The sequence below is a fragment of the Garra rufa genome, chromosome 16 (genome assembly GCF_049309525.1).
Source record: "Garra rufa chromosome 16, GarRuf1.0, whole genome shotgun sequence".
In the NCBI taxonomy this organism is placed as follows: domain Eukaryota; kingdom Metazoa; phylum Chordata; class Actinopteri; order Cypriniformes; family Cyprinidae; genus Garra; species Garra rufa.
This window is the reverse complement of record NC_133376.1, coordinates 27,239,902-27,267,627: the sequence shown is the minus strand read 5'-3', so window position 1 is coordinate 27,267,627 and position 27,726 is coordinate 27,239,902. Positions and strand designations below refer to the sequence as shown.

At 37.9% G+C, this 27,726-nt stretch overlaps 1 protein-coding gene across 4 annotated transcripts in view; it reads left to right on the top strand.

Annotated features, from left to right (window-relative positions):
- diaph2 (diaphanous-related formin 2) overlaps positions 1-27,726 on the top strand; it is a 541,097-nt gene that overhangs the window by 338,903 nt on the left and 174,468 nt on the right. For all 4 annotated transcript variants that reach the window (XM_073820077.1, XM_073820079.1, XM_073820078.1 and 1 more), the window contains 2 exons: positions 4,101-4,202; positions 11,425-11,664. In XM_073820077.1, coding sequence (XP_073676178.1) covers positions 4,101-4,202; positions 11,425-11,664 — 342 coding nt within the window. The remainder of the gene's footprint in view (positions 1-4,100; positions 4,203-11,424; positions 11,665-27,726) is intronic.

Here is a 27,726-nt window from a genome sequence, read left to right as displayed (position 1 = left end):
GATTGTGTGTCTGGAACATGTCAACATCAGAGATCAAAGTACGCTGCTGGAAGCCTCACAGATATTGTCATCAGTCAAAATATTTATGGATTCTGAGCCTTCTCTCTCTCACTTTCCTTCTCTGTATCCTCTTCCAACGCTGGATTAATTCCTGTATCATTTAAGAACTTGGCAGTCATTACACTCGCAGGCTCTCCTTGTTTTAACAGTTACATGGAAATGTACCAAAGCACAAGTAATTGCACCCTAATACGGTGCTGCACTCAACATTGAAATTGCAGTTTCCCTCTGACATTAAGGCACTGGCATTGCTCAGTTAATGCACACTCGTATTTATTGATATATTTTTGTTTTTGAACTCAGTGTTTGAAAGTAATGTAATCATATTAAATAAGTCTTATTTATTTGAATGAAATAATTAGAAATAATACCGAAATAGCTGTTTTGCTGTTGATTAGCATTGTCTTGTCCGCATAAAAGAACAGTTATTTCTGAGGAAGAAAACAAAGGCTAACTTTTCTAAATTTAAAAATACTACCAGATCTCATAACGAAAACGTACCTGTGGGAATTTGTTTTACAAGACGTGACATACATACCAGCAAGTACATATCACTGCAGTTTCCAACAGAAATGAACACTAGAGGCAGTAAAACAGCGAGCACTTGTAATCATTTTTGTACACACAGTTATGATTATAGCTCTATATGTTTTGCTTTGTGGACGTAACACTCTTTTAGCGCCACTCAGTGGACATTTCACATTGAATATGTCACGAAACGTACATGATGTATTTCGCGTCTTGCTAAAAAGTTCACAGCTATGTTTTAGTCATGACATCAGGTGGTGAAATTGTAATGCACCAGTAAATCTCTTACACTAGTAAATAAGTAAATAAGGTCATGCAGTCTGAAATGACATTGGGACAAGCAGCATCTTAAGAAATAAAGTGTGACAGCATGCATGTATCTGGTCCTGCAGAGAGAGTCCAAATGGCTGGATTATTAGCATAGCATGCCTTGTCTGCTAGGGCCCATGCTCCGCTAACCCCCCTCCCAGATGCAGATTGAGATACTACCTGATCTCATGACGAAAACGTACCTATGGGAATTTTTTCTCAAGACGTGAAATACATACCAGCAGTTTCAACAGAAATGAACACTAGAGGCAGTAAAGCAGTGAGCACTTGTAATTGTTTTCGTACGCAGTTATATTTACAGCTCCATATGTTACACTTTCTGGATGAAACAAGCTTGCTCAGTAGCTCAGCCAGCAAGGAATTGGACTTAAGATGCAGAATCCTTGGGTACAAATCCTGTGAAAAACATGACTCACGATGAAAGAGCTGAAAGATGAAAAATTGAAAATCAAGCCAAAACGGCATGCTTGCGATTGCGTTTTTACGCCACATTTGCATTCATTTAGGTGTAGTGCAGATGCTATGTTATTTTAAAACATCACGCAGCTTAAGAGTTATAGCGCCACTCAACGGACATTTCAAGTCAGAACTGTGGTGACACATACAAAACCAACGTAGCTTAAAACCTACCATATGTACGTTCATCTATTCTGAGGTAAAAAAAGTGGACATTTCACATTGAATATGTCATGAAATGTATTGTGAAAAAGTTCCCACATGTATGTTTTTGTCATGAGATCAGGTTGTGAAAATAGAATGCACCGTTGAATCTCTTTCACTAGTAAATAAGGTCATGAAGTCTGAAACGACATTGAGACAAGCAGCGTCTTAAGAAATAAAGCATGACAGCATGCATGTATCTGGTCCTGCGGCGAGAGTCCAAATGGCTGGATTATTAGCATAGCATGCCTTGTCTGCTAGGGCCCATGCTCTTCTAACCCCCCTCCCAGATGCAGATTGAGTCTGGAGGCCTGGAGAGAGCAGACTGATTCATTCAGGGTTCAACCGTCTCTTACCAACCCTCCCATATGGCTCTGCTTGCGTGTCATTTACTCAATATGCGGGACTCCGATAATTATGTAAACCGTAGACGAGCGTATTAACAATTAACCGCGTTCGCGCTCTTCTCTCTCTTTAGCCCCATTTGTTACATCTTCCCTCCGTCTCTGCTCCATTTGGCGGGTTGTCCTATAGATGCCTTTGGAAAAGAGGCAACGGCAAACCCTAATCGCTTGTCTCGTCTCTGCAAGTGGCGATGGAGAAATACAACTCCAATAATGAGATTTGGCGGCACATTAGCAATGATGATTGCTGTGGCTGAATGGTGTGCTGCTGTGTTGTTGTGCTTCATTCAAAATCAATGATACATTGTTTAGGGGAGCTTTGTTCCTCAGCCGAACCGCCGGGCTAATGTTCCTCAGACTCTTTCAGACGAGAGAAAGCCCGTTTTACCGTAATCCCTCCCCCTAACGTGGCTGATCTTTGCTGCTCGATTACAGGCTTTTTTTGAAGCATCTCAAAGCCTCTCAGCGCATTTATTTAATTTAACATCTAAGATGATGGAGTCAACCGTCAGTTTTATCTCATTGTCCAGACAATTACAGGCTTTTGACACATTTTTATTTTAGGCTAGATTTGCTTTGAACCAGGGAAAGTGGATGTGCTAGGCATCCATAAAACGCACAAAAAACGTGTTTTGCTTATGCATATATTCATCTACTCTAGAAAGAACAAAGCTAATGATTATCTCATCAAAAGCAAGCACACGTCTTGCTGAGGAAAAAAAAAAAAACTGCAATGCTGTCTGTGTTTACTATTGAGAATAGTACCAAACTCACAGGAGTTTAAAGGCCTAGTTTATAGTAATATCACATTTTTCTTTCTCGTACTCGCTCTCTGAACATTTCTTTGTACGTGAGAGATTCTTATCCATTATTTATTTGAGTAAAGTTCATAAAAATCTCAGGGCGCCAGAAATACTCCATTTTGTTCAAGATCCAGGTGTCAGTGCATTGGCTTTGTGTTGCGTCAGACTTATTATTGTCAGCAGGACATTTGAAGTTATTTCAGAGAGAGACCACATAAAAGCATTTAACTGGGTTTAGGACATGCTTCCAACTGGGAGGACAAGAGAGGCCATTATTGTTAATGTTTCAGTTGTGTACTTACAGTATATTGAAGATATGACACACACACACCAGCCTTCTAATCAGCTGGAGCTTGTAATACATTGGTAACCCAGCAGGAGTGGCTACATCCAGCCATGTGACTACAAGCATGCATACTTATGCCAACCAAAGGGCATAATGAGAGAAGAAGCCTACCCATGGAAAGGGCACCTCTTCTTTAGGAAAAAGGCTTTCCATGCTTCTTTTCATTTACTCATCTGACCTTTATGAGCACAATTAGCATTTCAAAAAAATGAAGGTTCTCTCACTCGCCCACATCACCTAGGCTTTTACTCTTAGAGGTAATTGCAAAGTTGGACAAGCAATATGAATCTATTTTTGGGAAAAGAGAGGCAGTAGAGTTCCTGCCATCTGTAAAGTGGCAAACTTGGCTCAAATATGCCCTTCCGTCTTGAATTGTCTGAAAGGAAAAGAAAGCCATAAACATCAGGGACGTTTCAGTGACATATTAAATGATGTGGATGTGGGGGTGGTATTTATTCCCTCATTTCTTAGAGTCACCTTGAACGCCGTTTGCTCAGCACTGTAAAACTTTGAACCTCGGCTGAGCTCCAAGAGTAATTCTGCGCCGGGGTGGATTTTCCTTGGAGAGTGCCGACTCTATCCACCAATATTAGAAAGCTGACGAAAACAAAGATGGAGTCAAGACCAACATGAATATTTCCCCTTGAATTGAGCTGCCATAGATTTTTAAAACCCAATCAGGCTGCATACTCGCTTAAAGAAGGGTTTTTTTTTTTTTTGCTCTCTCTGCAATCTGAGATCGGCAGTATGCGGTAATGGGGGAAGATGTGAACATTAGGGAGTCTCTATGTGAATCGCAAGTGCATTTCAGACCACCAGCATAAAGCACAATAGCATATAAAGCTGTGGCCTCATTTAAACCGTGCTCTGCTGTCACTCACAGCCCTGTGATAGTTCACCAAATGAGCAGGCAGCAGGTGTTTTCTCCTGTGGCACTGATGGGTGTGTTTGCACATTTTTTCTTTGCAGAACCTGATCAAAAACCTACCTGAGCAGAAGGAGCTGAGCAACCTGGCCGAGCTAAAGAACGAATACGAGGAGCTTTGTGAATCAGAGCAGTTTGGAATTGTGGTGAGTACTGAGATTGAACTCCAGCACATTTCAGGGCTCTAGTATAGATGTTTACAAATTAGATCAAATGTAACATTTATTTGTTTGGCTAAAGTTTGAGAATTTATATAGAATTTTAGTTTTAAAATATGTTCCTGAAAAAAGTGTCTACAGATGTGAAAAACCTACCTGATCTCATGACAAAAACATTCCTGTGGGAGGTCAGAAGTTTACACCCCCTTTCAGATTCTGCAAACTCTTATTATTTTACCAAAATAAGAGGGATCATACAAAATGCATGTTATTTTTATTTAGTACTGACCTGAATAAGATATTTCATAAAAAAAGATATTTACATATAGAGAAAATAATAGTTGAATTTTTAAAATATTACCCTGTTCAAAAGTTTACATCCCCCTGATTCTTAATACTGTGTTACCTGAATGATCCACAGCTGTTTTTTTTTTGTTGTTGTTTTTTTTTGTTTGTTTAGTGATAGTTGTTCATGAATCCCTTGTTTGTCCTGAACAGTTAAACTGCCTGCTGTTCTTCAGAAAAATTCTTCAGGTCCCAGAAATTCTTTGGTTTTCCAGCATTTTTGTGTATTTGGAAAAACAGGCATTAAGAGCCAGGGGGTGAAAACTTTTGAACAGAATGGAGATGTGTAAATGTTTCTTACTTTGCCTAAATATGATATTTTTTCATTTGGTACTGCCTTTCAGAAGCTACAGAAGATGCTTGCATGTTTCCCAGAAGACAAAAGTTAAATTTACCCTGATCTTCAAATTCAAAAGTTGTCACCCCCTGGCTCCTAATGCATCATGTTTCCTTCTGAAGCATCAGTGAGCGTTTAAACCTTCTGTAATAGTTGCATATGAGTCCCTCAGTTGTCCTCAGTGTGAAAAGATGGATCTCAAAATCATACAGTCATTGTTGGAAATGGTTGAAATACACAAAAAAAAAAAAAAAAAAAATGCTAGAAAACCAAAGAATTTTTGGGACCTGAAGGATTTATCTGAAGAACAGCTGGCAGTTTAACTGTTCAGGACAAACAAGAGATTCATGAACAAGTGCTGTAAAAAAAAAAAAAAGTTAGTTAAAGACGCTTTATGCAGATTTTGATGTAATAAATAGTATTGCAGTTGTACGGTGAAATCAATTCAAAGCTAGGTCTGTGGGTGTCATGCTGGAACCATAATAAAGTCAATGTTTATCTTGACTTTTTTTCTCCCCAGAAAAAACAGAAATACTGTTACAGAGTAAAATTTATGTGGCACAAATACTGTTCTGGATCATTAGAGGAACAGCATGAAATTGGAACACAAAATTACATTAAAAACACTATAATTTATATAACAGAATTGAAAACTAAATACCAATACTTCATTTTATATTGACTCCATTACAAAAACAAACACATAATGGTTTGCAGAAAATTCTGGAACCATATCTGAGTCAGTTTCCTTTCAGTGCTATGCATCCAGTGAACTGAAGTGAACTTAGTGCATGTTGGAATCTATAGTACTGCAGTATTATCTACTGCAACTGTTCCACACACTAGCTGACCTTTCTAAAAACTAATCAGAAGAATGTGGATGGCATAATGAATAACCATCTGTTTTGAGCAATTTTGTAATTTTGACTAACTAAAAAAGTAATTTGGTTCTTGAATGTTTCCTTATTGGTCTGTGTTTTAGTCTGGACACAGCTATTTAAACAGATACAGTGCAGGTGCCAGACCCGGTGCCCAGTTTGGAATTATTCCACATGTTTTATTAAAGAAATAACAACATTAAGGGCCAAACAAAACTTATTCACTGCCATTATAATCAACAGCCAAACACTGGGCACAGCACCAGCACTAATAATTTGGTGAAAAAGAGAGAATCTCACACTAAAAAGCATTTCAATTGCCTATCGATTTTATCCTTCTCATTTTCTTAGTCTTTTCTTCCCCTCTTCCTCTTTCATTCTCTTTCCTTTGGCTCTGGTTCACTATTTCTCCTCTACTTTTCGTCACACTCCAGCGCATAACCCTTCACACATCTCTGTTCCACTTCCGCCTGTTTCTCTCCTCCACTCTCTCTCTCTCTGATACCAAAATCACCCTCCTTTCCATTTCTGTTGTTGTTCACACCAATAGCTCTCTACTTCCGTGTGAAGGATTTTGAGCTGAAAAGCAGAATGGGGGGCAGCGGGAAATTAGGCACAGAGAGAGAGAGAGAGCATGCAGGAGAAAGAAGACTGCCTTCAGGCTCCATGCAGGATCAGCGCTATTCAATATATAAAGAGACTCAGTAATGTATAATTAAAAGGCCAAGAATATAAAGGGCATTTTTTATGACAAGTCAAATCTGGTAGCCTGGTTGTGACTGACAGAAGCTATGATTTTGATGAATAATAAAGAGTGAGACAGAGCTTTACTTTACTACTGAGCGTGATTAGGTTCCGAGTTCTTAAACTGGAAGGGCTTTAGACTTCCTTCCTATATTGACCAAATCCCATTAATGTTGGCCTTTGTCTTGACTTTGTCTCAAATATTTAAGCTTCTCTCTACATCAGTTAGTTCCGCACAGTGCACAAGTCTACACTTAATGCGACTCGCACCTGGATTAAAGGAATGTTACCCAAAAGTGAAAATTCTGTTGTCATTTAATCACCTTTGTGACGTAGTGATTCTAGATAGGCCTGTAACCCCAATCACACTTCACAGAACAATACAAATACAAAATAAGCTCACTTTTACAATTGAAAAATTTCTTTTTTAATTTAACTCAAAATGGGGACTCGTTTCTTTTTTTCCTATATCTTGCATATTCAAAGCATATCAAAGTGCAAAACCAATTTCAAGAACAAAAAAAATTATCTTATGACATAATCATATGAGCAATCATTAGATCACAGTCATCTTTTTTTAGAACAGATAGAAGAATTTACGAGTCTTCAAAGATAAATGACTGGAGATCAAAATAATGTTAGTCAATATTCAGACACAATGCTTATCAAGAAGTCCTTTTTAGTTCAAAGTCCATAATGGAAGCAAACCAAACAATGCATTTGAAAGTTTGTGTTCTTAAGCAAAGGGTTCAAGAGAAGGATGTTTGATGTTTGTGGGCTTGTGTAGATGTGTGTGAATGTGCTGTGTGTAGTATGGGATAAAAGTCCGCTAAACCCATCTTTTCCAAGAGTCAGTGGTGATTTAAGGCTCCATTTAGGAGCGAGGATGAACTGTTCAAGGCCTACCTGAAGTCCAACGTACAATGAGAATATCTGCGGCCTGTCCGAGACTAGACGAAACTCACTCACGGTCACAGCATTTCAACCCCATGTAGTTCAAACACAGCTGATAAACGAATGGCATCGCGGACATCCGAACACTCGTCCACTGTGTAGCTGGCGGAAGTCTTGTGACACGAAAACCTTCAGTCTCGTTGGCTTATGGTCGCATCATACTTCACAGTGCTTACTGTCTGTTGATTTAGCAGTTGTATAGCCCAAACACTGCTATGGAAAGGAGCAGCTTGCTGGAACCTTTGTAGTCGAAACACTCTTCCGCAGTGCAGCAAACAAAGCTTTTAAAACACAGTAATCTCCAGTCTTGTCTAAATTCTGGTACATTTTAAACATCTAAAGACTCCAGGCAGTTCAAACTGCTTCAACTTTACTTTGGCTCTTGGTGTAGTGGGAAGAAGCCTTCACCACATGCACACACACCTGCATCTAAATTAACCTGATTCCATTTCCTTCTGGTTGCTGACTCCTCCTACTTGTTGCAGTGCATTATGGGTTCTGTAGTTTTTTTCCGTCACACCTTTGTGGCCCTCCAGCTGCCCCATGGTTTACTTTATTCCATTTATTATGTTAGGATGCAAAAAGAGATGGTAGAATATCTATCTATCTATCTATCTATCTATCTATCTGTCTGTCTGTCTGTCTGTCTGTCTGTCTGTCTGTCTGTCTGTCTGTCTGTCTGTCTGTCTGTCTGTCTGTCTGTCTGTCTGTCTGTCTGTCTGTCTGTCTGTCTGTCTGTCTGTCTGTCTGTCTGTCTGTCTGTCTGTCTGTCTGTCTGTCTGTCTGTCTGTCTGTCTGTCTGTCTGTCTGTCTGTCTGTCTGTCTGTCTGTCTGTCTGTCTGTCTGTCTGTCTGTCTGTCTGTCTGTCTATCTATCCATCTATCCATCTATCCATCCATCCATCCATCCATCCACCTCCCCCCCCCCACCCCCAGAGACTGCAGTACTTTACAAATGGTTTTTGCTCTTTCTGAAGATCCAGGACTAAATTGCATCTACAACAGCTTTCTGGCATATTAAAAGTTATAATGTCAATATATAATGTAATGTTTTTGAGTTATAGGATTTTTTAATAGCACAGCTGTGTCAGAATTATTCAACCCCTATTCAACTTTGCTGTTTTAAGACAGTTATTTTTATGGTCAGGAGCAAAATTGTAAAATAAAACATAATTAAGCCTTTACAAACTTATTAAAAATGGAATTAGCTTGGGGTGTTACACATAGTATACTCTTAGCCCATGCATGTGCTGAAGGTGAGTAGCAAATATGGTAAAGTCAACAGAGCTCACGCAAAATCAATAGAGAAGAAATAGTTTGCTATATTAGAAAGTCTAAAACTACATGAAGATTTCTAAGACATTACAAGTTCCTAGAGACACAGCTAGCAGCCGTATTCCTTAGATTAAAGTGTGTTGAACCAGAAAACATTTGAAGCTGTTGAACAAAAAAAGTACAATATCATAAAATGTTTGATCAGATCAACTGAGAAAAACTTGCAATGTACAGCCAAAGACTTGTAAGTTGACCCGACGAAAGGAGGAAAAATATTTCAATGCTGTGTACAAGAGGAACACTAGACAAGTGTAGTCTTCATGTTGAGGAATCTTGCTGAATACCAAGAAGAACAAAAAGGCTGCCTTGAACATGCTAAACTTCATATGGATAGACCTGTGGAGTGCTGGAAGAATGTTTTATGGAGTGATGTGTCCAAACTGAAACTTTTTGGATGTATGGATCAGAGGTACGTCTGGTCCAAAAAAGATAAAGCTTATAAGCCAAAGAGCACCATCTCCATCATCAAACATGGAGGTGGGCCAGTCGTGTTATGTTGTTGTTTTACTGTAGCAGGAAGTGGATCCATACAAAACGATATCATGGATTTATTAGAGTATCAGACCATTTTGGCAAACATTGTGATGCCTTCTGTGCAATGTCTGAAGCTAATAATCAATGTACTTTCCTGCAGGACAATCATGCCAAAGTATACATTCAAATCTACTTATGCTTGGTTCAGGGATCAGTCATAGAATATTTTTAAATGGCCTGTTCAGTTTCCAGATTTAATTCTCATTGAAAATACATGGTTGAATTTGAAGCAAGCAGTGGCAAAGTAAAACCCAAAGATTATCAGTGATCTGAAAGCTTTTTCAGGGGAGGAATGGCCCAAAATTGCAGCAGAAAGGTGACAGAAGCATCTGAGCACTTCCAGGCAGTGTTTATTGGTGGTTTTAAAAGAATAAAAGATTCTACACCAGTTACTTTCAGGGGTTGAATAATTTTGAACATGAATGTTTAGAGCCAGTTCATTTTTTTTTTCATTATTCATCAACTTACCTTCTCAGAATTACTCAAATGTGTATTAATAAACTTTCTTTAATAGTTTAATTAATAATTTTGATTGCAAAATATATATTATATATATATATATATATATATATATATATATATATATATATATATAGTTTTTGTTATATTTATGTATTTGTTTCCTTGATTTATTTGCTCTTTTTTTAAATCGACCTTGAGTTTAAGAAAGGTGCTATATAAAGTTTATTTATTCATTACTCCTTTAACGTTGGATTTGCTCTATCATGGATCTTATAGTTACGGCTATACAAAACTTTGTCATTGTCATGCATCAAGAGTAATACAACTAATAAATCAACATTTTTGGGAACAGCAGAGTTGCTATATTTGGAGCTGATGCATCCTTTCTTTCGTATAGAGAAGGGCATTAGCGTAACCTTTTTTTTTTTTGTCAAATGGGTCTGGAATAACAGGGGATTAAATGAAGCCAGTATTTTCATTTTTGGGTGAACGTTTCCTTTAAGCATTTTCTTTTGGTACATGAGAACTCTTTACAGTTGCAGTCAGGCCAGATCTATCTAGGTTGATGCATATGCATTCATTCACTGATATTATGGCACATCTGACAAGCCTGCCTTTGACAGCAGATTCACACAGGAATCAATTCAGCACAGGGTAACAGAACAACCCTCTCGCTCTCTCTCTGTGTTGTGTCTTTCACTACCTGTGTCTTTGGAGGGCGTAATGAAGCACGTTGTGACAGTCTCCTCCTGTGACTGAGCTCAAGGCGGGTAATATACAGGCAGGCTGTGGAAGCACCTCATCAACACCACCTCACACTGCTCCTTGGGGAAATAAGTCACTCTCAGCTTGTCTCCCTCCAGAGCTGTCACCAACTCACCCTCTTTTATTGTGATTTCCTCTTATACAGAGAAATCAAATCTGGATGTGCAGGAGAGGAGGTGGGGTGGGGCGGCGAACGGGGGCGTGGGGCCAACTCTGGCTTTTTTTGATCGCCAACTTGCTCATAAAGATGAATAAATGCGAGCGGTAATGGTACATCCTGACTGTGTCTCTGGGCTGCCTGTGAGCGTCAGATTATGCAAAAATCTGGAGCGAGAGTGTCTGAGGTCGCCCTCCTCAACAAGAAGCTCCTGTAGGATCCATGTTGTTGTTGTTTTGTCTCCTCGTTCCTACATTTCCTCCTCCTCCTCGCTGTCTTTTAACTGAAATGTCATCTCACTTCAGCACCACAACCAGTTATATTGTTGCTGTTATTACGGTTAAATGTAATTATAGGTGAACGGCAGAATCTGACATTTATTTCTTACAAGATTTGTTGCAAAATTTCTGTTTACAGCGTTAACGCAATTGTACGGGTAACTTCTTAATTTTGTTTATGGGCTTTTTTTGTAATCGTGCCATGGCTCAGACTTGTTTAACCTTGTTTTCTGGTTTTATTGTGAGCGATTCATCAGTGTGAGGTTTTCTAAATAAAAAAAAAGTTTAGTAGTCTTTCCTGCTTCTTTTGTGCTTTAGGCCAAGCTAAATAGCTATTTAGCTATCAAATGAATACAAAAACAAATTTCATTCCAAAATATTTCATATTCCAAAAGTAACTTTACGTTCTCTTTCCTTTACAGATGAGCTCAGTCAAGATGCTGCGTCCCCGACTAAACGGGATCCTGTTCAAGCTGACATTTGAGGAGCAGGTGAACAACATCCGGCCCGACATCATGAACGTGACATTCGCATGTGAGGAGGTGAAGAAGAGCGAAGGTTTCAGCCTGCTCCTGGAGATGGTGCTGCTGGTCGGGAATTACATGAACTCTGGCTCCAGAAATGCTCAGACCTTCGGCTTCAACATTAGCTTCCTCTGCAAGGTACCAAACAGAATCACTTCTGTTTCTGAAACTACATCTTATGTGCTTTAATTTCAAACCTTCACAAAGCATTCACAATAACATCCTGGAGAACTTTGGTACCTCATGGATCGTCCCACAAGGGCTTTGAACCTAAGAACCCAAGATGCTTTTATCCAAAGCAACTTGGAGTAACTCAATAGTGATGGCTCATGGATCATCCCTTGTGGGACTGGTACCTACAACTTTCCAGGTGCAAGCACAGAAGCAAGGCACATATGTGACCCTGGACCACAAAACCAGTCTTAAGTAGCACTGGTAAGTAAAATGGTTGTATTTCGGCCAAATATTATCCTACCATAACAAACCATACATCAATGGAAAGCTTGATTGAATTGATTCAGCTTTCAGATGCTTTCAGATGACCACAATACCAGCCTTAGATAACACAGGTATATTTGTAGCAGTAGCCAAAAATACATTGTATGGGTCAAAATTATTGATTTTTCTTTTATGCCAAAATCATGTTCCATGAAGTTATTTTGTAAATTTCCTACAGTAAATATATCAAAACGTAATTTTGAACTAATAATATGCATTGCTAAGAACTTCATTTGGATTTTTTGCACCCTCAGATTTCATATTTTAAAATAGTTGCATCTCGGCCAAATATTGTTCAATCAACATCCATACATCAATGCAAAGCTTATTTATTCAGCTTTCAGATGACACATCTGAAACACAAACACAAAACCAGTCTAAAGTAGCACGGGTATATTTGTACAGTAGCAGTAGCCAAAAATACATTGTATGGGTAATAAACGTGACCCTGTGACACTGGACCACAAAACCAGTCATAAGGATATTTTATTAAATTTAAGATGTATTCATCATCTGAAAGCTGAATAAATAAGCTTTTAGGATAGGACAATGTTTGGTCAAGATATAACTATTTGATTATGTGGAATCTGAGGGTGCAATAAAACAAAATATGGAGAAAATCACTTTTAAATTTGTCCGGATGAAATCAGGTTAGGTTTTGATATATTCACGTTTGGAAATTTACAAAATATCAACATGATCTTTACTTAATATACTAATGATGTTTGGCATAAAAGAAAAATAGATCATTTTGCCCTACACAATGTATTTTTGGCTATTGCTACAAATAAACCCGTGCTACTTAAGACTGGTTTTGTGGTCCAGGGTCACATATATGCTTAAAAATCATCTGTGAAATGACAAGTAAAATTAGAAACCTGTTAAAGCAGCAGATTTACATGAAGCTAAAGTTGTCATTTGGGTTTAGTGATTGGTGACAAACTTGACAGTACAGTATTCTTCAGAATATTATCTACTCTAATACGGCAAATGTGGGTTTCTGAGTTTATTTATAGAGCTGGCAGGTAGGCCTCCCTACTGAGATCATTTTAACCGTTACCAGAATGTGTATGAAAGCTGTAACTGCTGTTGTTGGTGTATGTAAGATGGACATCTGGCTGTGTGTTTTACAAGCTGATTTGGATGGCGAAGCCATTTGGTCCCGCTATGAAAGACAGCCACCCCCCTGCCGGTGTTTCCAGGCAGCCAGAACTACACCGTCACTCTTAGTTACATCTCTTTGCTGGCCTTGTCATCTATTCGGAGGCGTCCCAGATGCTGCTGGGACACAGGTGTCCCAACCACAGGGGTTTAAGCTGGAGCCAGTTGTGGCATATCTGAATGGTTGTTCTGACATTTTTCTATTTACTTCTGAGCACAGACGAACCTGTTTTTAAAGGCTACTGAATTACAGTTTAACACTAGGAAGTAATTTTTCAAGAAAAGCTGTTGCAGTTTCATTTAAGAGTTTTATAGTGTGGTCTTTAATCAACGTTCGTTTTTTACACCGCTCTCTAAAACATCTCAGTACCACTATACGCTTACGCTTGTAAAACATCCAAGCCCTTGATGAACATCCCGCTTTCTCTTAAAGTGTGCTTGCGTGCAAATTGTCACTTGATTAAAAATGAGGATGAAGTTTACATTCTCAAAAACTGCATGCATAAGCATTTTCACAAAGTCCTTTACCTCTTTCTGTCAGCTCCTCAGTTGTGTTTTTGTTCATCACTGCACTTAAGTAGTTCCAGCATGTGTGTGCTTCTTGGTTTAATGCCATACCAGTTGGAGTTTTCTCATTGATATGTTCACATATGGAGGGTTTGGAGGTGACATGGACATTAGGTGGTTGTGTTTTTCTCGCTCACTCTCTCTTTTTTTTTTTTATATGTTTGTGTTGGATGGTGTTTTGGCCCAGAGGGAGGACACCCCGACGGGTGACCCTGCCCTGAGCATGGGCAGTTGAGCGGGAGAGGATCCAGTGGCCATCAGAGCTCGACGTTTGGCGGTATTTTCTCTGACCTTCGGTGTAAAGCCTGTCCTTGGGTCTCGCAGTAGTGGACTAACACACTGAGCTCTGTTGTCAGGTGCCAGCAGGGTAGACATCTATATAGCTCTTATCAGCTGTGCTCTGACTCCACGTTGTGCACCATAAAGCAGCTTTTACACAAGTTAAACATAATGACAGTATCTTTACACGCTGGCATTCATAGACGAGCTGGGTCCTTCCTTCCAGACGGATGTGTCAGTTGTGATCTATCTTTCTTTCTTTCTTTCTTTCTTTCTTTCTTTCTTTCTTTCTTTCTTTCTTTCTTTCTTTCTTTCTTTTCCTTTTTTGTCCTTCATTCGTTCCTTCCTAACCCATGGTTCAGTGTTTTTGCATTCCTTCCTTCTTTCTTTATTTTCCTTCTTCACTTTAGTTCTTTCTTTTATTGTGTCCTTTCTTTTATTGTGTCCTTTCTTTCACTATTTATGTCATTATATGACCAGTCTAATGATTCATTAGACTTCCTTCCTTCGTTTTTGTCCTTTCTTTAGTCATTTCTTTCTGTTCATTTATTATTTGAGCAGTCTAATGGCTCAGTATTGCATCCTTCTTTCCTTTATTTCTTTCCTTCCTTTCCTCTCTTCTTTCTCTCACCCATCCTTTCTTTTGTTATTTCTTTATTTGAGCTGTCAAATGATTCAGTATTACTGCATTTATATCGGTCAGACTCACATTCACAGAACATTAGTGAAGTGCCTGCAGTGCGGACAGCTTTTCGCTTGAGCACTGATTGGGCAGTTATTGATGGACAAAGGGAAATGCCCACATTCTCAATCAGTTCAGTCAAGTAAATGGCCCCCTACATGGCAGACCTCAGCCTGCTAACGAGCTCATCAGGGAGGGCCAGTCGTGGGCTGACCCGTGATCCGCGACTCACACAGTCATACTTTGTACCAGCTGTAGATTTCATTTACATATTCCTCACAGTTTTTACAGGTTAACATGGTTGTTCGCTCAGAACTGCTGTGTTTAAGTCCTTCTGCTTTTCTTTAAACATCTGGTGTTATGAAAGAAACAGCCAACCGTAGTCACTGCCACCAGTGAACTTAACAGTTTGTGGTGTGTTTTTGGACTAGGAAGCTTATTTTTCTAACTCTTTATTAGACAAACACTGCACATCAGTTTTCTGACAGTGGTAAACAGAGTAAACTGATTCCTGACTTAATGCATTCAAAATATATAGACTGTGCTATATATAATCCAGCATCATATCTTAATTACATGTTTGTACTTTTTTGAGACTGTATATCAAGTAAAATTTGAACAGAGCCTGCTCCATATCTGTGTTTTTGGGCATGGGTGAAACGTGTTTTCATCTATGGAGATCCAGTAGCTTTTGACCATCATCTCTCAGAAACACGCGAGGCATCTGGGTTCTTTTAAGCTTCAGTGAACTTTAATCTTACAGAAGTATGTGTGAGTGTAGAAAGTAACCTTCTGTTGTGGATTCTTGACTCCCTGTCATATACTTTTCAAAAAAGTAACTTCTGTAGCACACATTTGACATATTTCAGGAAAGGTAGACTCAGAGGAATGCACACAAAGATTATGGCAACTTCAAATGAAATCAACCATGTGGGAAAAGGCTTACTCCACAGCAAAGCCCCTTTTAAAGCTACAAGCATGAAAAGGTGTTAAATTACAGATAATATTCATTAAATCTGGATTTGCTCTCTGCTTTTGGGGTTGTTTGAGCATGATACTTTCCAGTAGAGATGTCAGAAGAGTTTATGAAGAGTGAACCTTTTTTTAAACAGTGTTTTATAATCTTTCTGCTTTGTTAAACAGCCTGTATGTAGATCGAAGAGAAGAAAGTGAAAGATACTAGAGGAGAGCGCTATTCTCCCTCATATATGTTCACGATGTCTCTTCGTCATTTCTCAGCTTGTTAGAGATTCTCCTAGCGCCGGTTGTCTTTCTCACAGATCTGGCATGGATGGTGAGCTCACGGACAAATGAACTCCCTGAGCTACCTCACTCCCCACCCCAAAACCGCCAGAGGTGTAGCCTGGGGCTCTCTGATTTTCACTTGTCATTCTTACTAAGCAAACTTGCCTCATGGCAGGCTCTGAGCTTTTAGATTAGTCTGTTGGCTAGCGTTCCAGTCCAGGCTGTCTGCCATTGGTAGGCAAAATACGCCAGTCGCCAGCAGCGTCTCGGTATCTCTTTCTTCTGCCATGCCCCTCAGCTGCTGTGTGCTGAAGTGTGACTTTCCCATAGTTTCCTTGACTAAAAACATACAAATTACTGCTGCGAAGATCTATGCGCAATCAATGCCTGTAAACTGCAGGTCCTTTGGCAAAATGTGTAATTGAGCAATCAGAGATGACAGTCCTTTAGGTGGTCTGAGATTTCTTGGTCCCTGTTGCCTCTCATGTCTGTTATTAGCTAATTGTTCTTGAGGATTTATATCTTTCGAATGTCTCGATGGAGGTTGATTGTTATTCTGTGGAACTCCTGAACATGCTTCAACGAATATTGAAAGGGGCGGATTGGGTACGTTCAAGTATACTAAGTAGACAGGCCATCTTTCTCTATTTCTCGGTCGCTTTCCGTCTTTATATCTTTAAGAATAGAGTTTTAAATGACTGAGCACCTTCAGACACACTGACATTGAAAAAAGAACCAATTTCACACATTAACTTTGACAGTATCCTCATAAAGAGATTTTTCTGAAACATTGGCTGAATACAAATTATAGTATTAGTACAGAAAAGCCCCTTTGCGTTATCACAGTGAGGGAACAATTCATTTAGGAATGTAATAGTTTTAGCACAATGAATATTTCGAAGGCTGTGACTCACCAAGCTTATCCTGACAACAGTGTGGGCTGTGCTTGTAAATGACATTTTTAAATCGGTCGCCTAGGCTTTCTTATTGGCAACCCAAGTCCAGACTCGTGACAGAAACGAGTGGCCAAGAGGTAACACAACAAGCCTCGCTGGCAGCATGTGATGAGGTGCACCTGATGCCTGTTGTGCCTCATCGCTTCTGCTATAATCCAGCATCACATCTCTGCTTTGCTGAGACTGATCTTCCCCAGTCCACAATGTTCAGAGCCAGGCTGCCACAATACAATGTCTGCCTGGATCTTCCACTCCAAAAAGTGTCAGTATCAGTCAATATTTGACCATTATGAGATTATCAGAAGATTACTATGTCTGCCTGGCTTATGTTCTAAAATGTACATACACCATTATAATTTTTTTCTAATATATTTAGTAAATTTCAATTTTATAATTTTACTTAATTAGTAATGAGTTAATTTAATCATTTTACAATTCATTTACAATTAAATATTCTATAATAGTTTATATATTTTTAAATAATGCCATTGTTATTAACATTTTATATTACAAACAATAAAATAAATTATTAAAAATAAGTATATATTATATTATATGTGACCATGGACCACAAAACCAGTCCAAGTATCACAGGTAAATTTGTAGCAATAGTTCCATGAAGATATTTTGTATATTTTCTACTGTAAATATATCAAAACTTAATTTTCAATTAGTAATATGCATTGTTAAGAACTTCATTTGGACAACTTTAAAGGCAATTTTCTAAATATTGTTTGGCACCCACAGATTCCACATTTTCAAACCATACAGCAATGGAAAGCTTATTTATTCAGTTTAAATTAAATCATTAAATCTTAATAAAAAAATGACCCTTATGACTGGTTTTGTGGTCCAGGGTCTCATATTATATTATATTATATTATATTATATTATATTATATTATATTATATTATATTATATTATATTATATTATATTATATTATATTATATTATATTATATTATAAACTTCTTTTTTTAATCAATAAGCTGATAAATAAATAAACACTTTTTGTCTTTACATTTTGTTACTCCCCAGAGTTTTGACATTTTCAATGATCCATGGTCAGTTTTTCTTTTTGACGTGAATGATGTACGTATGCAATTTCAAAAAAAAATGTGTCCTGACAGCTCTAAAATATGAATAATTATTCAAGGTTTATCAAAGTGTATTTGGGTGAAGTAGTTAGGAAATGGTTAGGAAAACTGATTTTTATTAATTGATTTTTATCATTAAAGGGTTGGTTCACCCAAAAATGAGTCCATTATTTATTCACCCTCAAGGCATCCTAGGTGTCTATGACTTCCTTCTTTCAGGCGAATGCAATAGGTTATTTAAAGAAATTATTCTGGCTCCTTCAAGCTTTATAATAGCAATGGGCAGGTGTTTCTCTCCATCAGTCCAAAACAAGGCCAATAAAGAGCATCCATCCATAAAAAAGAGCTCCACACGGCTCTGGTGGGTGTACAAAGGCCTCCTTTAGCGAATCAATGCGTTTTTGTAAGAAAAATATTCATATGTAAAACGTAATAATCATTTTAATTTAGCTTGCGCAAACAGTTGTACACAGAAGCAGCTCTAGGCGGATGACTTGGTGAGAACAAAAAAGTTTGTTTACAGGAGCAAATGAAGCAAAGTTTCCTGACTTTAGCAAAGGAAAACCAGTCTCCTCTTGGCTTTTATCGAAATCCTTGTTTTGTACTAATTTGTGTTTGTTGTTTTGTTTTGATCTCTCCACTCCATCTACACTCATCACTTCTCTGTACAACTGTTAGTGCAAGGTTGAGAAAAGTGATTATTATGATTTAAATATGGATAATTGTTTACAAAAATGCATCGATTCGCTACAAGAGGCCTTTATTTTCCCCACAGCAGCTGTGTGAGTCACTTTTTATTATGGATTGATGCACTTTATTGGACTTGTTTTGGACTGATGAAGAGAAAAAAAAAACACCCACTGCCATTCTGAAGCTTGGAGGAGTCAGAAGAATTTTTAATATAACTCCGATTGCATTTGTCTGAAAGAAGGAAGTCACATACACCTAGGATGCCTTGAGGGTGAGTAAATAATGGGCTAATTTTCATTTTTGGATGAACTAGCCCTTTAACATTTTGGTATCAGCTGACCATTCCAACTTTACTTTCCTTACTTTACTTTTAACTTTCCTCCTTTGGTTCTACCATCTCTCTTTGTGTTACACATTCTCCCTTAGATGCTTTTGTCCTTTTTGGTATTTGTACTTTTATTCTAAATAGAAGCCTCACTAAGGTGTCTCGCTTTTGCTCACTATGTCTTTTCCCTTGCTACTCCTGTGAAAGAACCCCTCTGGAAACCACTATTGTTGAGAGAAATCCCTGATTCATCAATGTCTGGAAAAGTAACGAACATCAGCGTAATCACAGAGACAGAGAAGAACGAGAGGAACGAGGCATGGGAGTAACAAAATGGAAGTGCCTTGACTGGAAAATTAGTGGAACATCATAACTTAAAGTAAATTAGATTATTCAATTTCAAACAAGATTACCAGAGAAGCTGACATAACTGATGTGGTACGTGCCAAAGAATGTCTGCTTCACTAATTTGATAGAAATCTCCCCCTCTTTCTCTCTCCCTCTCTCTCAGCGGGACTTCCTACTGTGTTGTCCACTGTTTGTAGATTTGTTGGCTGCATATCTGGCCACCCTGGGCTCTGCTTCTATTATGTCAATAGGTTTCACCTCACTGTGCTAATCAGCTCACAGTTTTGTCAGATAAAATTAATGACTGGTTAATCACCTTAAACCTCTGTATTTCACCTCTTAAAGTTAATGCTTCTTCCAATTTTTGCCTTCTATTTTTCTCTTATTCACCCTCTCTCTCTTACAGGATATAAATAAAGTTTTTTTTTTGCTTTTTTTTAATCTAAAGAGCTGCTTTGGAAGATACCTTTTAAGTGTGAACTATTGAATAACTGTAATTCTAAAGTTTTAAAGCATTAGTTCACTTCCAGAACAAACATTTCCTGATAATTTACTCACCCCCATGTCATCCAAGATGTTTATGCCTTTCTTTCTTCAATCGAAAAGAACGATTTTTGAGTAAAACATTCCAGGATTTTTCTCTGTATAGTGGACTTCAGTGGGAGCCAACAGGTTGAAGGTCCAAATTGCAGTTTTAATGCAGCCTCAAAATGCTCTACATGAATCCAACAATGAATAAGTTCCTTGTCTAGCAAAACAATTGGTCATTTTCTAAAAAAACTAAAATTTACATACTTTTTAACCACAAATGCTCATCTTGCACTAGCTCTGCCATGCACACGCATTATATAATAAGGTTACGCATGATTAGTTCTTTGTTTGTGTACTTTGGTTCAAAAAAGTAGGGTAGAGTGTAAAACTCAATCTCATTTTCTCCACCAACTTCAAAATCAGCCGACATCATTGTTTTGCCTTTTTTTGTAAAGGGCCTTTGACTTTCTTAGAACGTTCGCTTTGTAAACATTTCCAGTGCGTCCAAAGTCGAGCTTGTACAAGACAAACATTTGGTTAAAATGTATATAGTTAAAAAAAAAAATGACCAGAAATGAACTTAAATAATCTGACGTCGTTGTTTTTACTTTTTTTTGTAAAGGGCATTTAAATTTCTTTAGATGTTTAGTTTGTAAACACTGGGTCGGTACTTCCACCTACGGTCACGCATGACCTTTCCAATGTTTCCAATATGTCCAAATTCCAAGTTGAGCTTGTGCTAGACAAGCATTTGTGGTTAAAAAGTATATACATTTTCATTTAAAAAACATACAACTGATTATTTCACTGTCTCCTTCAACTTTAAAATGACCCAACATTGTTGTTTTGCCTTTTTATGTAAAGGGTGTTTGACTTTCTTTGCACGTTCACTTTGTAAACACTGGGTCGGTACTTCCACCTACATCACATGTGACCTTTCCAACATTTCCAATGGGTCCAAATTCCAAGGCGAGCTTGTTCAAGACAAACATTTGTGGTTAAAAGTATATCATTTATTATTATTATTTTTAGAAAATGACTGATTGTTTCACTGTCTCCTTCAACTTCAAAATTATCTTACATCGTTGTTTTGCCTTTTATTTGGAAAGGGCTATTGACTTTTATTGCATGTTCAATTCGTAAACACTGGGTCAGTACTTCTGCCCACGTCATGTGTGACCTTTTCAACATTTCCAATGCATCCAAATTCCAAGTCCAGCTTGTGCAAGATTGAGCTTGAGCATTTGTGGTCAAAAAGTATATAAATGTAACTTGTTTTTAAGAAAATGATCAAATTTTTTGCTAGATTAGACCATTATTCCTTGGCTGGGATCATGTAGCCCTTTGAAGCTGCATTGAAACTGCAATTTTGGACCTTCAACCCATTGGATCCCATTGAAGTCTACTATATGGAGAAAAATCTTGGAATGTTTTCCTCACCGGGACACACCACACAAAGTCTGATTGGTGTGTTCCACACGCTGGCTCTCGTCGGGCTCATGTCTGAGGGAGTTTGCCCGATGGAGATTTTCTCCACCAACTCCACAGAACACAGTCAGCTGTAGTCTGTGCGGTGTGTTCAATGCACAGCTTTTTTCCCAGACACAAGGCGACGACACCGTCGGATTTCGTCACCGCTACTTCTTTGAAGGCTGCAATCAACTGTCATGGAACCACATAAATGACTGATTTGGAACACTACATAGGCACCGACTTTTTGTGGCACACAATTCACAAATTATTTCAATAGTTTGATGATAGTATGTTGCTAACATGCAAAAATCTATGACACTCACATATGTGCAATACATTTTTGCATTTCGAAAGCCAGATGCATTCTGCGATTGATTTTTGTCCAAAAAGAGTATCTTTGTAGGCAGCATAATTAAGTTGCCTACCTTCTGGGTCACTTTGCGTCAGAAGCGTGCCTGTGAATTGCATCTTAAAATACTGCTTCTGTAGGCAGCTCACTATGTTTTGGCACAGAGCATTTGTTTATGTCATTTTTCCATGAGCTGAATCATACAAACCTTAGACCTCAGACGTCTGCTCCTTCACGGCATGGAGAACGTACCCAGATATTTCATCTCTTTCTCTCTGCATAGTGCTGATCTTTCTTGGCAGATGAAAACAAACCTGCACAGTAGCGGCTTTCTGTAATGACAGTTTGGGGCATAATAATAAACAAATTAAAATTTGAAATGCATGAAATTAAATTGTGATTACCCAATGTGAGCAGATGATTGATCCCCATCTAATGAAAGTGTGAGCGTGCTGCATCCTCGCACATGTGAAAGGGATGTGGAGAAGCTTGGCTGCGGGGTGTGCGAGGGGGAACGGACACAGTGTGGAGGGCCGTGCTAATTAGCTCTCTCAGCAAGCATCTCCAGCAGCAGCGCAGTCACAGTGGGGAATGATTACGGAACAAGTTGCCGGTGCACTGACGTGGAGACGCTCACACTTGCCCTCCCTCTCTATTCCTGTTCCAACCCACCCGTCCCTTGGTGGTTCTTCACATGAGATTGATTTAACATGCCCCTGTCATTCATTCCCGTGTATTTCCTTTGCGTGGTACTCGTCACATGGTTTCACACTGGCAGACTGTTGCAGAAGTTGCTCCTGCCAGCCTTGTTATAATCCACACTGAGCTCTTTGGCTCCGCAGGCGATAGAAAAACCATTGTCCATAGCAACAAGTGCCACTGAGGTGTCTTTATCGTCAAATTATGAAGACGAGGGGTCCGGCCGCAGCCAATAAATATCTGAATCTTTAAACATGTTATTCACAGTAAGACAGAGCGTCAATTGAACATGCCATTCACAAAAACCCTTGTGGTTGGATTGCTGGTAATTTTCAGGACATTATTCGGCCTCTTGTGAAATGAACCTTGCTATTACATGTCCATTGAAAATGAGACCAATATAATGTTCCTCGCATGTCCATGTCAATTATTGCAGCCTCGGATTTCACGGCAGTCATTACATATTCGCCCTCATTTGGTATTCCCTTCACTGGCCATTAGGCTGATGTGATTAGCACTGAAAGTCTGGCAATAATAACTGCCACTTAAATCTTTCAACATCACTGGAGGACTGTCATATTGCACTGTTTCAAGGTGCAAAACAGCATTTTTTTAACATTGGAGCAGCCAAAGTTCAGTAATACACTTTAATGACATGAGATATAAATAACTTGTACAATCTGAAAATCAATTTCTTTGCAGAGGTTGATGATGAGCCTAAAAATGTATTTCATTTGTTTCCCGCAGAAACATACGCGACATCAGTCTGAAAGTTGCATTTGCTCCTTTTATTTTAGGCGCTCCAGTTTCAGGGATGAAAAATGTAGTTTAATAACTTGAGAAATGTATTCTTGTTGAGGTTTTCTTATCAACATAAAGCACATTTTTAAATGTGTTAAACTTTCTGCCAGTGCTAAAAGAAGGAAACAGCTCTGCACAGTTTTTTTTTTAATTAAGTATTAATTACAAATAAATATTTTACTTTTCTGATTTCTGTTGACTGAAAAAGAATAAAGAATATAAAAATATAACCACACTGCAAAAAATGATTTTCTTACTTAGATGTTTTGTCTTGTTTCCAGTCAAAATATCTAAAAGTTCTTAAATCAAGAAAGATTTTCTAGTGAAAATTATTTTCTTGTTTATAGAAAAAAACACGTCAAAATTAAATGAGTTTTTGCTTGGAACAAGCAAAATAATGGGGTAAGCAAAAAAAATCTTTCAAACCGAAATAAGATGTGCAAAAATGCACTTAATTTTGACTTGTTTTTTTCTGATTTTAGATATTTTGGCTGGAAACAAGACAGAAAATCTGAGAAAAGTTTAATGTGGTACTGATATAATAATCCAGATCAAGCCAGGGTTTGACAAACTAAAACAATTAAAAAAAAAAAAAAAAAAAAAAAAAAAAGTTTTAACTTAAATAAAACCTTTTGGTAAGACTTTACAAAAAAGTTCATTAGTTAACATTAGTTAACATGAACCAAGAATGGAAAATACTTCTACAGCATTTATTAATCTTAGTTAATGTTAATTTCAGTGTTTGCTAATGCATTATTAAAATCACAACATGTGTTGGTTAACATTAACATAGTTAATGCACTAACATGAAGGACTGTATTTTTATTAACTAACAATAACAAAGATGAATAAATACTGTAATAAATGTATTGTTCATTTTGGTTAATACATTAACTAATGTTAACCAGTGTTAGGTAAGTTACTCTAAAAAGTAATTCATTACTAGTTACTAATTACAGTGTAATTAGATTACTGTACAAATTACTCTCTCCAAAACATATTTAATTACGTATTACTAATTACTTTCTAAATCCTATATCAACTTTGGCAAGTTAATGATAGACATGTAACAGTTATTTTAATTCTTGCAACAATATACTCCTAATTACTGCTTATTAATACTTAGTAAAGTAGTTGTTGAGTTTAAGAATTGGATAGGATAAAGGATTTAGAATAAGGTCTTGCAGAATAATGAACAACCAATATCCCAGTAATTTTCATGCTAATAGCCAACTAGTTAATAGTAAGAATTATACACTAAAGAGTTACTAATATTCTTATTAACTCACCAAATTATTTAAATTGATATAAATATATATATAGATATAAATCTGATCGCTCAAACCACATCAGGAGGTGGTCTGGGCCGCATTTCAGATGAAACTGGACAAGTGTAAATGCATCTGGTTGTTGAAACCACATATGCAAATTTGACTCCTTCCAAAATAATAAAATAATAAATGTGTGAGAGCGTTTTATAGACTATATCACCGCAGATGAGTAGCTAAGTACCTCTTTAGCAAGTCGACACACAGACTGCCACAAATAAAACTAAAAGTAAGTCGCAGATGCGCAACACAAATCATCTTCATTAAATCTGTTTTGCAAATCAAAACAAATCAGATAGATATTCGATCAGAGGAAACGCGTGAAGTGACCAGGGGCCGGATTCACGAAACATTCTTAAGAAGAAATTTCTTCCTAACTTCCATTTTCTTCTTAAGAAAAAAGTTAAGAATATTTTGTATTCCCACAAATTCTTCTAAAGAATAATCTTAGGTTTTTGTCTTAAGATTGTTCTTAAGACTAAACTTAAGAGGAATTGAAATTCTTGAAAAGAATCTTCTTAAAAACCTTTGTAAATCACTTCTTAGAGTTAGGAAAGCCACAGACTTGTCTTGAATCCCAAAAAGTAAGAATTATTTAATGTATTTATTTGATTTCTTTTTTTTTTGCTGAAGTCAAAACTCAGTAGCATCTCTACAAAAATGATGAAAATAGTGTGCGTACTTATTTGGATAATCTGCAGAAACCGCTAAAAAGACAGTCCTTGAAGTGCGAGTTTATCAGTGCGTCTTCAGCCATGTATTCGCTCAGATAAAGATTAAAAAAATAAGATGTTCTTAAGAACATATTTGAGAACTTCTTACAAATTTTTCAAGAAATGCACTTAAAAACATTCTTACGAACGTCATGGAATTTATCGTAAGAAAGTTCTTAAATTATATCTTAAGAAGATGTTTGTGAATCCGTCCCCAGGTGTAAACAGGCCCTTAAATTGAATGTTAAATCCACTATTGTATTGTATACAGATATATTCTGCAGCCTAAACACAGTATTAAGTTCAATTACATAAGTAGCTGTAACTAAATTATTTCTTGCTTTACTTTTTCAAAGGGAAAAGTAATTCAATTTACATTAACTAATTACTTAGTAAGTAGTTACACCTAACACGGATGTTAACAAATGACGCCTTATTGTAAAGTCTTACCAACTATTTTTTTTTTAACATTTCAAACAACTTGCCATCATTTCTCAAAATAAAACAAAAACTAAAAATGGCAAACTAACAAAATTGCTAAAACTTAAAAAATACAATGAAAACAGAAAATATAAAAATAACAAACTGTTTCAAAACATGAATGAAATACTATAACAATGTCTGATGCTAAAATAAGACTAGATCAGGTGGTATCATGAAGATGGCATTACAAATAGAAATCAAGGAAAAGCTGAAAGTTAGATAATGTGTAGGAAGTTTGAAGGAAGTGTTCTTTTTTTTCTAAGGTTGAGTTTTTTCCCTCTTAAAAGACATAGACTGTGCGAGGCTCGTTTCCTGTGATAGCTGTGGAAATCAGAGGAGGCAGGCATGCAGTACGCATGCTGAGGTCGTCAGCGTCGGATGGCAAAGCCTTTTAAAGTGCATTATCTCTCCGCCTGCTCTGTCGCTGTTCTGCGCGTCAGCGGCTCAGTGCTGGCTGATTGGTAAACACCCCATGGCTGAGCGGGTGCAAAACTTAATTCTGTTTAAATAAAGAAAACAACATTAGGATTCGGATGCAGTGTCGGCAGCGCAAAAGCAACCGGCCCTGTTTTGATATCTGCACCGGAGCATTCACAATTACTTCCACCTTAACTGTCGCGTGTGTTTTTAATTCCGACGCAGGAAGGCGGCGGTAGATCAAACTGGAGATAATTTGCAAAGGCGTTGACTTTAAATTCAGCCCGTATGTACTTTGAATGTGCACACGCAGCCGGTCAGAGGAGCGTCACTAATGCGCACAAAACAACAGCTTCCACAGAAACAGCAGCGAACGTCGCGCTCCTCACGAAGGGTATACGAGCGCCACATGGGCTCGGTCTCGGTTAAAGTGAAAAGAAAGACCTCTGTGTTTGTTTGCCTAGATTTCTTGTTGTTTTTTCCGTGCTCTGTTTTTTGTTCCAATCCTTGTAAACCAATATTGATTTTAGACAGCCAGCTGCGTAGAAGAAAGGGTCATTCCAGAAGAAAATAAACCAGCATTTAGGATCTGGTTTTGTTATGTTTTTTTCATTTGTTTTCCTTGCTTCATCTTTAGCAGTGAGACTCTGTGAGGTGCTGCGTGTGTTGTATTATATTGGAGATTGCAGCTGAGGCATGTCTCTATGTCTGCTCTCATTTATTGCCAATCTCTCAGGGAGAAATTGGAAGCGATTTATCTAATGGATGCTGGAACACAGTGGCATTTTCAAATGAAAACACTCCACAGGAAATTCCGATAATAATTCACGGATTATTTGCTGGTCTTTTTGCCGGGATTCCTCTAGTGTGGCCGGCGTGGAAAAGTGTGCAGTCGTGCTCTCTGATAAATAGATAAATACCACTAAACGAGCTGTAAAGCAAGGGGCTAAATTATGCTTTCCTAATGGATTAATCAATTGTGACTCCTCCAGTCTGAGCTCACAGCAATTCATCCTACCTGGAAACAATTGCTTTATAATCTCGGGAAGGCTTTCTCACTTTGAAAAGGATACAAAGGCCTTGCAGGGCTAAAAGCTTTATTGATCTCCCAGACCTCTTTGAATAGGTAATTATACGTCACGATGTGCTTAGATTAATATATCGCCTTTGTTTGCATCTCAAAATGATAAATGAATCCTTCGGTGTGCATATCATTTAACTAATCCCAGATCATTAGGGAAGACGGGCCGCGTACACGGGATGGGCCGTAATGGAATGCAGCAGGGGAGAGAGAGACTCCTGTCAGCTGTTCGGCAGGGAAGGCTTATCTCATCTCTGCCTGCTATTAAATGAAACATCAGCATCCACTCACGACCCAGCAGCTGGCCGGTGAGGGATTCTGTCAACGTTGACAGCCCTGATGGTCAGGTGTGTTGGTGTTAGTCAAGGTTTATTGTGCCAAAAACAGTTTAGATTTACATGACTGTTTTCCACCCTCACTTTTACAATTACAGACAAAACTGTAAGCACTTGGTCAGTCTGGCAAGCTCTTAGATGAT